The sequence below is a fragment of the Hylobates moloch genome, unplaced genomic scaffold (genome assembly GCF_009828535.3).
Source record: "Hylobates moloch isolate HMO894 unplaced genomic scaffold, HMol_V3 SCAFFOLD_16, whole genome shotgun sequence".
Taxonomy (NCBI): Eukaryota; Metazoa; Chordata; class Mammalia; order Primates; family Hylobatidae; genus Hylobates; species Hylobates moloch.
In genome coordinates, this window is record NW_026652291.1 from 23,880,260 (window position 1) to 23,895,418 (window position 15,159).

At 38.1% G+C, this 15,159-nt stretch overlaps 1 protein-coding gene across 3 annotated transcripts in view; it reads left to right on the top strand.

The window, feature by feature from the left end:
* The first annotated feature begins 810 nt into the window (after positions 1-810).
* Positions 811-15,159, top strand: part of SEL1L (SEL1L adaptor subunit of SYVN1 ubiquitin ligase) — a 55,021-nt gene continuing 40,672 nt past the window's right edge. For 2 of the 3 annotated variants that reach the window (XM_032180025.2, XM_032180027.2), the window contains exons 1-3: positions 812-996; positions 6,908-6,945; positions 7,670-7,901. In XM_032180025.2, coding sequence (XP_032035916.1) covers positions 927-996; positions 6,908-6,945; positions 7,670-7,901 — 340 coding nt within the window. In that variant the 5' untranslated portion in view covers positions 812-926. Of the gene's footprint in view, positions 997-6,907; positions 6,946-7,669; positions 7,902-15,159 lie in introns of all 3 variants that reach the window. The other variant, XM_032180026.2, reaches the window with a different exon arrangement.

Below are 15,159 nucleotides of genomic sequence, written 5' to 3' on the forward strand. Positions count from 1 at the left end.
CTCACAAGAGGAGAAGGATGAGGACAAATGTTTAAAATAATTTTTCAAAGGCTGTTGGCACATTTTCTAGATGATTATTGTCTGGTGAACCTAGTGAAAATAAATACTGTATTGAGATAATCTGTACTGAGTGGATTTATTTCCTTTTGATTTGTCGGAGAAAGGAGGACAGGTAGTGAGCTGCACCCTGGTTTCCGTACTTCACGGTACTGTTTTATCTAAGTTTTAAAAAACACCTCAAATTCAACTAGCTGTGGCATTTTTCTCTGTGCTCATATCACTATGCCCAATTTAAATTTTTTAAATAAAACAGGAAAAGATGCTAAACACATTACAAGTTCTTAAAATTACTCCTTAATATTTATTTTGGGTCAATTTAAAAAGGCTTGTGAATCCAAAGCCTTGAGTTAATATTTAGCCCAGGTGTTAGTCAAATTCTAACTTCAACAGTCACCCGCACTTGTAAATCTTGCCCCACGATGGACTACGTTTCCCAAGAGCACCCCCCGAGTTAATCCCATGAAGCGCATTCTGGGAATTGTAGTCTTGGATGAGCCTCTTTTCTCCCAGTCTTTGACTCACGCCCTGATTCCGGTTGAACCCAGGGGCTACCAATTAGCTGGGGCCATGTCCGTGAGTCGTGGTCCAACGGGGAAAGCTGGTGTGGGAGCTTCGTACGATGATTGGCCAATGAATGACCCCGGGGCGGAGCAATGGGGGCGGGCGGAGAGACCATGGTGATTGGACCAGAAGCCCGCGACGGCGGGCGGGGATTGGCTGGGCGCTGGGTCAGGGAAGCCTGGGAAGGGGCGGAGGAAGGAGACGAGAGCAGGAAGAGCAGTGGCGAGGCGGCGGCGGCTGCTGACTCCGTGGTGGCAGAGGCGAAGGCGACAGCTCTAGGGGTTGGCACTGGCCCCGAGAGGAGGATGCGGGTCCGGATAGGGCTGACGCTGCTGCTCTGTGCGGTGCTGCTGAGCTTGGCCTCGGCGTCCTCGGGTCAGTATCCGCCCCCTCGGGCTGAAGGCCCAGAGCCTCCGCCCCCCAGCCTCTACCGCCGGCGGGGCCGTGGGGACTCCAGGCTCGGGACCCCGTTCTCCCTGGACATACCTCGCACTGGCCTGTCATTCGCTCTTTGGCTTTGCTTGGCCTGTGCCAAAGGGGCTATTTAGGAAGGTGGAGTGGGGTGGAAAAAGAAGGGGCGGTCACCCTGCCCACACCTCTCTCCCACGTAACAAACTTTACGCGACTCTTTCTCACGAACGCGGAATTGACTCCAAAGGAATGAATCCTGATACAGGAGCCCGAGTGGAGCCTCCTCGACCCTGGGGTAGAGGAAGGGTCTGGTCTGGAACTCTGGGCTTGGGAATTGTAAGTTAAATAATTGACAAACCTGGAGCTGTCACTTTGGGGCAGAGGAGGATCCATCCAGACCAGGATGTTGACAGTAGTTTGGTGAGTTTGCTTAACACCGGAGATGGTCCCTGGTCTGTTTGTCTGTTTAAAAACAAAGACTTTTGATCTCATTGTAGCCACTTTCTACTTTTTCGAAACCTTCCTGAGAAAGCGGTGACCTGTCACAGTGTTTCTGAGTTGCCCCATGTTTGTTGACAGTCATTTTATGTTTGGGAAAATCTTGGTTTTTATAAGATGCGTTTTATATAGATACAGAAATTAGTGTGCTTTTGAATTGATTTTACAGTTAGCTAATTTTTATTCTGGTTCTGGTTTTCCCCCCCTTTTTTAATGTTTTAATCTGCCTTCATTTGAAAATTTCCATTTTGACAGTGTTCATGAAAACTTCGTCTTTCTAAGTGTTGATAAAGAAAAATTAGTACAGTAAAACTTTGGAATTTTAATCTGTTTCAGTTAACAGGACAGCTGTTCTGTGGCTTGACGTTTTGTGGGGACAACACAGAGTATAAATGTCAACTTTTTTTTTTTTAAATAAATGTCAGCTTTTTTTTAACAGAAAATTTCCCAAATGGTTATCTGAATCCCCAAATTACCTGTCCTAGTTGTAAATCAATGCCATAACGTCATTGTGCTTCTAAAATAAGAGGCCTAAACCTAAATTCTATCCATGATGTGGTTTGAGATACTATTTCAAAAGCACCAACCCTATGCTAATTACTTTACTGCCAACATCATTCTTTCAGGTCCACTCCCCTCCCTCCAGTAGTAGTCATGGTTTTTGAGTTAATGACCAGATCTTTAGACTATACATAACTCTCGAAGCACTTTTAGCAGTTATTTAATATTTGATCAAAAAGCATGCAATGAAGCTGTTGAACTTAATGAGTAGAGTACCTGCTGGACCATGGACCTCCTGCATTAGAATTCCTCTTATGGGTTTGTTAAACATTTGGTTTTAGGTCTAGAACAGCTCAGGTATACATAGATTTAACAACCTCCATGAGGGATTCTTCACACTAAAGAGAACTACAGTAATGAAAGAGCACGGTGTGTATCCCTCTGAATTTAATTGGCAGAGTTTAAAGAAAATTAAAGCATAGAATTTTTTCTGTCTTTGACTACATTCATGTACTTAGAGCTCCATGCCAGTGGAAAAGATATTTGAAGATCAACAGTTGGGGCTTTCAGGATGTTATAATAAAAGGCTTAACAGTGATATATTAAATCCTTGGGTTGTATTGATGTACGTAGAGGACTGTATTCAAGAAATGTCTGCTCTGATTTCCATCATAGTTAAAGCTATGCCAAAACATTTCAATGGTAAAGGCAAAAGCCTTAGCCAGAACTAAAACAATGTAGATGTGCATGCTAAAAGGTAATAAAGGCAGTACTGTGCTCACATGAAGTTCATATATCATAAAACACCTGTGCGGGCCAGGCTCATGCCTGTAATCCCAGCACTTTGGGAGGCTGAAGTGGAAGGATCACTTGAGGCCAGGAGTTCAAGACCAACCTGGGCAACATGGTGAAACCCCATCTCTACGTAACTCCAGGTGTGGTGGCGCACAAGTGTAGTTCCAGCTACTCGGGAGCCTGAGGTGGCAGGATGGAGTGAGCCCCAGGAGGTTGAGGCTGCACTGAGCTGTGATTATGCCACTGCACTCCAGCCTGGACCATAGAGCGAGACCCTGTCTCAAAAAAAAAAAACAAAAAAAACCCTGTGTAAAATAAAGTTGTATAAATGAAGCTATGGATTTTCAATTGTGATTTTCATTCACAGGATTTCAGCCTCAAAGTTTAAAGTTTTACTCCAGTATAAAAATCAAGTTTTTGGTGATAATTTTGTGTTTGAACATTAGTGGTTACCCAGGGCAGGTCGCATCTGTCCAGGTGGAGTATGGTCAGCCAACAAAGAGAATCTTGATTCTATCGCTGTTGGTAGCTGTTAGCTAGTATCATGTTTTAGAGGCATGTAAAAATATGATATAGTCACATGCTACATAATGACATTTTGGTCAGCAATGAACCCCATGTAAGATGGTGGCCCTGTAAGAATATAATGGAACTGAAAAATTCCTGTCACCTGGTGACATTGTAGCCATTGTAACATGGTAGCACACTTTTTAAAAAATAAATTTAGTGTAGTTTAAGTGTATAGTGTTTACAATAGTGTATAGTAACATCCTGGGCTTCACATTCACTCACTCACTCACCCACAGCAACTCTTAATCCTGCAAGTTCCATTTATGGTAAGTGCCCTAGACAGGTATACGTTTTTTAACCTTTTACACCATATTTTTACTGTGGCTTTTCTATGTTTAGCTATGTTTATGTACACAAATACTTACTGTTATGTTACAATTGCCTACAGTAGTCTGTATGGTCACATGCTGTACAGATTTGTAGCTTAGGAACAACAGGCTACACCATATAGCCCAGGTATGTAGAAGGCTATCCCATTTAGGTTTATTTAAGTATACAAAAGGAAATCGCCCGGTGATACACTGTTCAGAACATATCCTCGTCATTAACACGTGGCTAACATTAGAAACATTTTCTCTTCTCTATTAATAAATTTAAAGGAGGACACTAAAAAGATATTTCTTCGTTTTCTCAGGATAATAGTGAAAAATTTCTTATTTTTGGCAGGAAGAGGCAAATGGCTTAACCTTTTTTTTTCTTTGTGCCAAGCAGTGTTAGTCATTTTAGTTAGGTCCACTTCCAGGTATTTCAGGTAATAATTATAAATTCAGAGAGTAGTTTTCAGATAGCAGAGGATGTTTAATTTCACTGTTTTGGTTGTACCTTAAAATATTATTGTGAGTCAGAGGGACAGAGGTGTTACCCCTTTTGACAGATTGAGAAACAGAGGCTGAGCAAGCCTTTGTTATTGAACCATGTGTGTCAGAATTAACATGTGATGAAGCCAGGTTCCAGACCTAGCTCTCCAGGTCTCAGAATTGAAGAAATTTAGAATCGAGAGCATCTTAGGATCTGTACTGATTTAGAGCTAAAGCAGAGAACAGGATATCTGGTCTGTTTTCACCAAACTCTTTAGACTTTCTGTGTTTAAAGGTTATCAGTCTGTTCAATTTACATGATTAATGGAAAAATGATTTTGTAGTGGTCATTTTTCCCTGAAAGCATATCTCTGGTACTTTGCAGTTTTGTTAGCTAATACAATTAAAATAAAAACTGGTCCTTTTCAAAGGAAGGTGTACAATTAACAAAATAATATGAACCATTTGGATGTGATGCTGATGAGTGAGAAATGCATAACTTAATCCTTTTGCATTTTTTTTTGTTGATACCTGTGTTCTGATGAAAACATTACTATTTGCTTTTTATTTATGCATAACTTCAGTCTCTTTAATCCTTACCTGAATACTACATATCAGAAGTTCCTAGGTTATAAACAGCTCTTTAAAAAGTGTTGTGTGAATGTTTATATCAGTTTGAAAAAGAAAATAGCTTATGCTTTGAGACTACCATCTGGAGTAGGCTTTCCCAGTTTAGTAACTGAGAATTATCTTATTCACCAGTAATATTAGCATATAGTCCAGGTTGCGAAGAGAGAGGGAGAGACGAGAAGCATGATGCAATTCACATGAAATAACCCTGATGTTACAAATTTTTGTCTTGGAGTTGGAAAACACATTTTGCTACTCAAATGTCTAACAGCTTGTGCTGTGTGAAATGTACATCTTTAAGTGTATTTACAGGTGTGTCTATATGATTCATCTGTTAGCTACCTATGTAACCTGTTGTGGTGAGGTACTAAATGTAGCAATTTAGTGATAGTGATTTAGAGTTCCAGCCAATCTAAAGTTTCATTCACTATTTGGGGATATTTCATATACGTTTAAACATTTAATGTCTGTTCTTGATATATTAATTGGTTGAAGTTTGTGATTAATTACATATACTTACAGTACAACTTTGATATATTATAGAGATGGTTTTTTTCTTTATCTAAATATTTGCTGAGAATGGAATTTGAACCACATGTTAGAAATTGGGCTTTGGGTAATACTTGTGAAGAAGTTAGCGTGAAGGACAATTGTTAATTAACTGACATCATTGCCTAATGTTATGGGCGCTGTGGGACTAATATGTGGCATACCCTTCTCTCCACCTGCCGGAAGTAAAACATACTTTGAAGGTAATCTAAAAGTAGGTGAATATGAATAGTAGCTGTAATTTAAATTTTCTTTGACTTGACAGCACTTTCATATATGGCAAAACCTCACTAGTGGACTAGGTTCCTCAAATATTCAAAAGAAATATTGTGAGGTAGTTTCTTGTATTTTGTGCATAATTGAGTTGGTTATACTTCTTAGTCTTAACTCAGTACTTTGATAACAAACTCTAACACAGGTTTTTTGTTATATTTGAGAGTTGCAAATTACAAATGATATTTAGGATATGGCCATATGAAGTGAAGTATAAATGACAACTATAGTAGCAAATTTTCTAGTAAAAAATCACATGGTTTTACAGGGTTTTGTCTGCTGGTTAATTTCTCATACAGCTTATGGAGCAAGTAAAACTGAAACTCACTCCTGAATAAAATCAGGTAATTTTAAGAGCAAGAGGGAAACTTAAAGATGATCTGACAGATTCGCTGTTTTAAACTGGCAAGGAATACAAAAGTCAAGCATTTGCATCTGCACATTGAGTTGTTGCATGTGTTTATGTAAGAGCAGGAAGAAGAGTAACAAGCAGCCAGAAGAGTAATAGTCAGAAAACATAGAAAGAGTAACAGAAGGAAAATTAATGTCATCAGACAACACCAAAGCAGGCTGTGTGAATGTGTAAGCAAGGTGTAACCGGTGGCTGTTTTTCATTGTTTAATATGAGTTATTGATTTCTTACTACATAGCTCTCAATTGAGTTAATATATGATAGGACCATGCTGCTTTTTACCTGCATCTGGTTATTTCTGAGTATAGTAGAACACAAATCCTAAATATATTTGTTTTGCAACTCTGCTATCGAATAATAATTCTTAGTTTCCGTCCTTACTGTAGTAGTAAACAATACAAATACTAATTAGCACTAAAATGGGCTGCTCTAACTCAAGATCCTGAGCAGAGAAACAGAATAGGTGGAAGCCCAGAGTATGAAATCAGAGATTTATTTTTGTGAACTTAGTAACTCATTCTCAGAAATAGACTAAATAGACCCACAAGAATTGGATTGAATGTGAAGAAATACCTGTTTCTGTTGGTGGAGGCTGTTGGTCTTCTACCTTTGTAACAGATGAAGCTGATGTCTTTCCTGGAGAAAAAGAGAAACTAAACCCCCAACTCATTTTTTTTTCCTTTCACTTGATCTTTTCTGAACAATTGCTGAATATAGCTAACTTTAATTCTAGGTTTATTTATCTAATGTTTGATTATTATTTGCTATACTTTTCAAAAGTTTTCTTTGAATAATAACTATAATTTCCCAACAAGAAAGATTACTAAATTGTCTTAAAATTTCTTTGCAGATGAAGAAGGCAGCCAGGATGAATCCTTGGATTCCAAGGTATGTACGAAAATGTGTATTGGCCAGTATTTGCTGCCTGATTTAAAAGCGTGAATTATGTATCTTAGAAAGGATATGAGATCTGCAACTTTTGAGTAACAATTGAATTAAAAAGGACAGAAAAAGACAGATGGTATTAGTATTAGTTCTAGTTTCTCTGGAGGAAGAAAAAATTACTGACCTACAAGAGGGAATAGTAAATACTTCATTTCAACTTGAATGTGCTCTGTGTGTGTGTGTGTGTGTGTCTAAGTTTGAGGATTTAACCTGTGTCATTTGTTTCCACTTTCCAGTTTTCAAAAATAAATCCAGTGAGCTAATGCACTTATTGGTTGATTGAGCTCTCCCATGCAAGTACTAACCAAGCCCAACCCTGCAGTCAGTTATGAGCTCTGATCTTTAGATTTGAGGGAATGTAGATAAAAGCAGGAAGTAGAAGTATAAGGTATGTTGGGGGCATGTGGAGGAAAACCTAACCCAGACTTTGGGAATTAAGGAAGGCTTCTGGGGGAAATAACATCTAAGTTGAAATTCAAAAGGGCTACAAGTTAGGTGATGAAGGAAGGCATGTGATGGACACATGCCAAAGCCTGTAGAGATGAATGAGTGTGGCACTTCAAGGAGCTGAAGGAGATGTGATACCTGGATTAGTAAAAATAGTGGTCAAATAGGGTTGGGGAAAGTCTTGGCATTGTTGATAACTAAAAATACTTTATATTCTCAGACTACTTTGACATCAGATGAGTCAGTAAAGGACCATACTACTGCAGGCAGAGTGGTTGCTGGTCAAATATTTCTTGATTCAGAAGAATCTGAATTAGAATCCTCTATTCAAGAAGAGGAAGACAGCCTCAAGAGCCAAGAGGGGGAAAGTGTCACAGAAGATATCAGCTTTCTAGAGTCTCCAAATCCAGAAAACAAGGACTATGAAGAGCCAAAGAAAGTACGGAAACCAGGTAGTCTGGACATTTTCCTTGCTTTTTTATTTATTTAGGAGACAACTGAAAATTTTAAGCTAATGAGTAAAGAGGCCGAAGAAGACTGGCTTCACTGATTATTACCCACAAATAATATATGGAGTGTAGTTTGGTGAGAATTTCTAGATTTTAATATACCAAAGTTATTCACTTAACAGATTTGACCCAAGTTACATAAACAGAATTCAATAGATGAGATTGCATTTATCTTTTTATTAATATCCTAATGTTTCTTTTTGGACTCTAGTATGTAAATACATTTCTCACTGAGAAATTTTAAAAAATAATCTGTCAGGTTCGCATACAAAACAGAAACTCAGGAAGAACTGTCTAACATGCCACCATGGTTATTTTCAGGATTGTGGTAGGATTATTACTACAATAACCTTGTTGATCATCCTAGGTAATGTGATTTAGGTGTTTATCCCTCAGCTGACGCTTGTGTGTACTTCCATCCTATTCTAACTTTCACAATCTTGAAACCTCTACTTTTCAATTTAAAACTTGACCTTTTTCACAATAGTCTTCTAAATATTAATCCTTTTAAAAATTATTAATGTATCCATTCTACCATGTCTTGCTGCCCTTCTGTCATTTATTATTTCAATGATCACTGCCTTATCTGTTTATTATTCCATTGCTAACCACTCTCAAGAACTGATCCAAATTTGAACTTTTTAAAAAAATAGAATTTTTTTTTTTTACTACAAATATACCATTCTCATGAATAGAAAACTATTTTTTAAAAATTAAAAGTACCTGAATCCCATCAACTAGAAATAACAGCTACTCGCATCATGGAGAATATTCTCTCAGGATTTTTTTAGGCGTATCAGTAGTTTTAAGAAAAGTAAATTGGGTCAAAATGTGTATTCTATGTTGCAGCCTGCATTTTGCATGTAACAGTTTACCATAAATGTTTTTCCATCTCATTTAGCTTTTTTGCAATTTGATAATTAATGGCTATAAAAAATTTTGTATGTAAATATACAGTACCATAAACCAAAATGTTTACGTTTTGCTGGGAGATCATTTTAGATGTATCTTTGTGCCTATCTGTGAAAATTTCCTTAGAATTCTTAAAGTAAATTTGCTGAATTGGATGTAAAAGTTTAAAAGGCAGTTGATACACATTGTTAAATTGTTCTTCAGAAAAGTAATTCTGTTTACTTCCTCTGAAAATACCGTTTTTCCTGTACCTCACCCAAGTGTGTATTACCATTTTAAAATTTTTACTAAATATTATAATTTAATTCATTCTTCATTTTTTAATTAGGAATTTTTTTTTTTTTTTTTTTAGTTTTTATATTTTTAGAGACATGGTCTCACTCTGTCACCCAGGCTGGAGTGCAGTGGCACAATCATAACCCACTGCAGCCTTGAACTCAGGTGATCTCCCACTTTGGCCTCCCAAAGTGCTGGGATTACAAGCATGAGACACTACACCAAGCCTGGGAAATTTTTAAACATGCAGAAAAGTAGAGGGTAAAATGACGCCCCTTACCACCCCTCACTCAGCTTCAATAGACATCAACATTCTGCTGGTCTTTTCATCTTTACTACTCTACACACATTTGCCCTTTTTTTCTTTCCTAGAATATTTTAAGGCAAATTCTGCATGTGCTTTTACCTCTCTGTCTCTCTCTCTAGTAAGAATTTTCTTTTCAGCAAAATCACAAAATTAGCCATTACTCCTTTATTACCTAATACCCAGGCTGTTTAATTTTTCTAGTTGCTTCAAGTGTCTGTTTACAATTTATTTGTTTGAATTCATTTCCAAGCTAAGACCTAGGTTTCTCTTAATCTGTTGCTGTTCTCCCTCCCTTGTTGTTTTTCTTTTTTTTTGAGACAGAGTCTTACACTGTTGCCCAGTCTGGAGTGCAATGGCACAACCTTGGTTCACTGCAGCCTCCACTTCCCGGGTTCAAGAGATTCTCCTGCCCCAGCCTCCTGAGTAGCTGGGATACCAGGCGCGTACCACCATGCCTGGCTAATTTTCTTGTATTTTTAGTAGAGCTGGGGTTTCACCATGTTGGCCAGGCTGGTCTCGAACTCCTGACCTTAAGTGATCTGCCCACCTTGGCCTCCCACAGGGCTGGGATTACAGGCGTGAGCCACCACACCCAGCCCCTCCTTTGTTTTTAAGTGTCATTTTATTTGCTAAAGAAAAATGCAGAGTCCTTTGTGCTATACAGTTTCCCACGTTTTGGATCTAGTCGGTCATGAACTTGTAATGTCATTGAGCTTGTTCCGTTATCTGCTGTTTATTCTATAAACTGGGAGTTAGTTCTAGAGACATGAGTAGATTTGGTTCTGTCTTTTTATTGAGAGTATTTCATAGGTAGGTGGTGGTATGTACTTTCTATTGCATTACATTGAGAGACATGTAGTATCTGATTTTTCCACTTTTACTGATGTTAAGATTAATCAGCGAGGTCAAGTGGTATCAGCCTGATCTCACCATTCTAAAGTTCCTCACTGATCTTTTGCCTAGGGGTTTTGGCAACCATTTATGTTTGTTGCCTGGATCTTTTATTTATTAGGGGTTGCAAAATGATGACTTTCTAATTCTTCCATTCCTCCTGCATTTGTTACCTGGGATTCTCTTATAAAGAATTTTCTCTCGTCAAGTCTTTGATTACCCTGAAATATAGTCTCATTCAGGGAAAGCTAGATAAACTCTTATTTCCTTTGAACTGTTTCAAAATGAAAATTTGGTGCCCAAGCAGTCTCCAAAAGAGACTAATGAGTATGTTTTTGTTTGTTTGTATTTGTTTTGTTTTGCTTTGTATTTGAGCATTGTAAGGATATAGGAAAAACCAAACCAAGGTGTGTTTTTCTTTCTCTTTCTCACTGAGTTAAACACTTCTGACACCAGATATGTTATGTATGTTTCCCCACATACCAAGTAAGCAATCAGTTCTGCAGAGGATTCTCCAGCAGAGACCAGCAGGATGTCTGCCGACTTAATTCAATTCTGAGACTACCTGGAGATAGCATTAGATCTCACAAGTTTAGGGCTCAGTCTCACAAGACCAGTCCCCGCTACTTGAGATGCCAATCACAAGCCCCAGGTTGTCTGTGTTTCTGACAGACTGGCTATAAATCAGGGTTCCCAAAACCCTCTTCTTGGGTTCAATTAATTTGTTAGCACTTAGGACTCTGGGAAGCATGATAAATGGGTAAATGTAAATATAAATTTACATTTATTATAAAGGATATTACAAAGGGTAGAGACGAAAAGCCAGATGGAAGAGAGGCATTGGGCAAGGTATGGGAGAAGGACTGCAGAGCTTCCATGCCCTCTCTGATCTGACCACGACACCCACCCTCCAGGAATCTCCATGTGCTCAGCTTTCCAGAATCTCCCAGAACTCAGCTATTTTGGATTTTTATGGAAGCTTTGTTATGCAGGCATGATTGATTAAATCATTGGGCGTTGATTTATTGGCTCAACTTTTAGCTCCTCTGCCCTTCTGAGGTTGGGGGATGGGACTATTAATTCTAACCCTCTAACCTAATCTAATGGTTGGTTTCCCTGGCAAGCAAGTCCTATCCCAAGGCTATCTAGGAGTCTCCAGCCACCAATTATCTCATTATCATACAGAAGACATTCTTATCACTCAAGAGATTTCAGGGATTTTAAGAGCTATGTTTCTGGAAACGGATGAAGATCAAATATTTTTTTCACAATATCACAAGCATCATTATAAATTCATGGATTCTTACATATAGTCAGCCCTCTATATCCATGGATTCAACCAAATATTTGAAAATATTTGGAAAAAATGGGTGGTTGCAACTGTACTGAACATGTCCACACTTTTTGTTCTTGTCATTATTCCCTGAACAATGTAGCATAACTATTTACATAGCATTTCCATTATATTAGGTATTAGAAGTAGTCTAGGGATGATGTAAAGTATACAGGAGGATTGCGTAGGTTATATGCAAGTACTACATCATCTTATCTAAACAACTTGAGCACTCATGGATTTTGGTACCACCAGGCCAGGTCCTGGACCCAGTCCTCCAGCGATACTGAGGGACAGTCATGTGTCACTTAACAATGGGGATGCATTCTGAGAAATACATCACGAGTTAATTTTATTGTGGTGCAAATATGGAGTGTACTTACACAAACCTAGCTAGTGTAGCCTATATATCAGCTATATGTTATAGCCTATTGCTACTAGGCTACACATTTGTTTTTTTTTGTTTTTTGGTTTTTGTTTTTGTTTTTTGAGATGGAGTCTCGCCGGGTCGCCCAGGCTGGAGTGCAGTGGCGTGATCTCGGCTCACTGCAAGCTCCGCCTCCCAGGTTCACGCCATTCTCCTGCCTCAGCCTCCCGAGTAGCTGGGACTACAGGCGCCTGCTACCACACCTGGCTAATTTTTTGTATTTTTAGTAGAGATGGGGTTTCACTGTGTTAGCCAGGATGGTCTCGATCTCCTGACCTTGTGATCCGTCCGCCTCAGCCTCCCAAAGTGCTGGGATTACAGGTGTGAGCCACCACACCCGGCTGCTTAGGCTACAAACTTCTACAGCTTGTTATTGTATTGAATACGGTACTCAGTTGTAACACAGTGATAATTATGTGTTTATCTAAATCTATCTAAACATAGAAAAGGCACGTAAAAATATGGTATAAAAGATTTTAAAATGGTACACTTGTCTAGGGCACTTCCCATGAATGGAACTTGCAGGACTGGAAGTTGCTTTGGGTGAGTCTGTGAGTGAGTGGTGAGTGCTGAGTGAATGTGAAGGCCTGGAACATTGCTGTACACCACTGTAAACTTTTATAAACAATGTACACTTAGGCTGCACTAAATTTATTTTCAAAAATTTTTTTCAATAGTAAATTAACCTTAGTTTATGGTAACTTTTTTAGTTTGTAAACTTTTATATTTTCGTTTATAAATTTTTTAGCTTTTCGACTATTTTGTAGTAACACTTAGCTTAAAATACAGACATTGTACAGCTATACAAAAATATTTTCTTCATAATCCTTATTCGATAAGCTTTTTTCTATTTAAAAAAATTTTTTTTTAACTTTTTAAACATTTTTGTTAAAAACTAAGACAAACATACATATTAGCCTGCGCCTACACGGGGTCAGGATCATCAATATCACTGTCTTCCACCTCCACATCTTATCCCACTGGAAGGTCTTCAGGGCCATTAACAGGCATGGATCTGTCATCTCCTATGATAATGATGCCTATACTTCCTGAAGGACACACCTAATGCCGTTTTACAGTTAACTTTTTTTTTTTTTGTTAAGTAGGAGTACATGCTAAAGTAAGGATGAAAAGTATAGTAAATATGTAGACCAGTAACAGTTGTTTATTATCACTATCAGGTGTTATGTACTGTACATAATTGTATTACTACACTTTTATACAACTGAAAGTACAGTAGGTTTATTCACACTAATTTCACTACAAAAACACGAGTAATGGATTGTGCTACATGTTATAACGACTAGGACATCCCTAGGTGATAGGAATTTTTCAGCTTCATTATAATCTTATGGGACCACCGTGGTATATACAGTCTGTTGTTGACCAAGAAGTTATGATGTGTCACGTGATTGTATTTGTGTTCATTGCAATCATTCTTTTTTGTTGATTGCTCAGAATTTTCCTCTTTTGGCCATTGGTAATCATTCCTTTGTCTTTTTGACTAGATCCTGGTGATCTTTCGTAACTTTTTTTTTTCCAGGCAGAACAAGGATGTCCTAAACTTATTTTCTACATTTCTTGACCCAGAAATGAATGTCAGCTCTTTCTCCAAGGAACCCAGATTCCTTTTAGTGGGTTAGATACTGTAAGCACCAGCCGTCTGCATTGCTAAATTTTCATTACTTATAGGTCTTTTTGGTGCATTGGGTTAGGAAATGTATCTTTCATACTGATAACTTCCAGTTCAAATTAAATATTACAGGCAAGATAACAAAAATCAGATTGACAAATTGAACTTATAAGAATCGGAGATCCTAACCTACTATCAAGCTTGGCAAATGTTTTCAAAGATAAAATTATCATAAGACGTGAGCAGGATGTAGAGAAGTCTGTGACTGCCGGAGCGGGTCCTATCTTTCCTCAATTAGACTGTGCTCCAGCTCAGAGTTCAACACTCGAGGCCTCTAAGTAATGCCTGTAGAGTGTCAATTCCATGAAAGAAAGCTGTTTCCGACATGAGACATCACTGGTTTCTTCTCTGATAATTACATAGTGTATGTGCTATTTTCTAGAGAGTCATGCCTACATACATCCCAGGTTTTTGTATAATGAGCAGTGTAGACAGATCAAGTTCATCCTGCTGAAGCATTTCATAAGTAATGACTCTTCCAATAGTAAATACCTTCGGTGTGTTTGCCAGAGGTCTCTCTTTACCATGTTTCTAAGGTGATTTGATGATGCTTGGAGAGAGGTATCTGCTCACTCTGTTTTGGCCCAGTAAGAAGAAAGAACAGATTGCAGGTCTGCTGCGAGCCCTTTCCACCTTATCAGAGTTTTTGCTTCTTTTTTGTTATCTCCTTTCACGGGTGCTGAAAATCTTAGTACCTAATGACATTAATGTTACTTTGTTTTATCATAATAAATATGTATATATAGTTTCAAAATAACAGTGGCCCTTACCACTAACTGTGGGACCACTGAATGCAGCCCAAGATTCCTTTATGGTCCTCCTTCTTCTCAGTATATATTTTGCTAGGGATTTGTAGTAATACAGTGTTTTAAAATCACTAATAATTCTCTGGCTATATCAACAACTTTATAAACATTTAGATTAATTTGTACCAGTTTTCACTTTTCAGTAACGATTTATACTTGTTTTTAATTTATTCTTAATACGTGAAAATGCTTATGTACTTATGCATATATAATATATAACATAAATTGCATATATATGGCTCTGTGTACAGTTCCAGCTACACTAGAACTGGTTATGTGACAGTTACTCTGAAACTTTTGCCCTTTGTCAGCCTCTCAATCATGTTGCTACCATATTAATCTTTCTCAAACTCAAATTTGACCCCATAACTCCCCTGTTTACAGGTCTCCATTACTTCCCTGTTTGCCTGGGAGGTGAAGTATGCAGTCCTTAGCATGATTCACAGAGCCTTCAGTGTACCCCTCCCCTAAGAAGCCTTTTTCAGCAATACAAAACCCTTTTCTGTTCTTCAAACACAACATACAGTTTATGCCCCTGGGCCTTTGTACAGGTTCT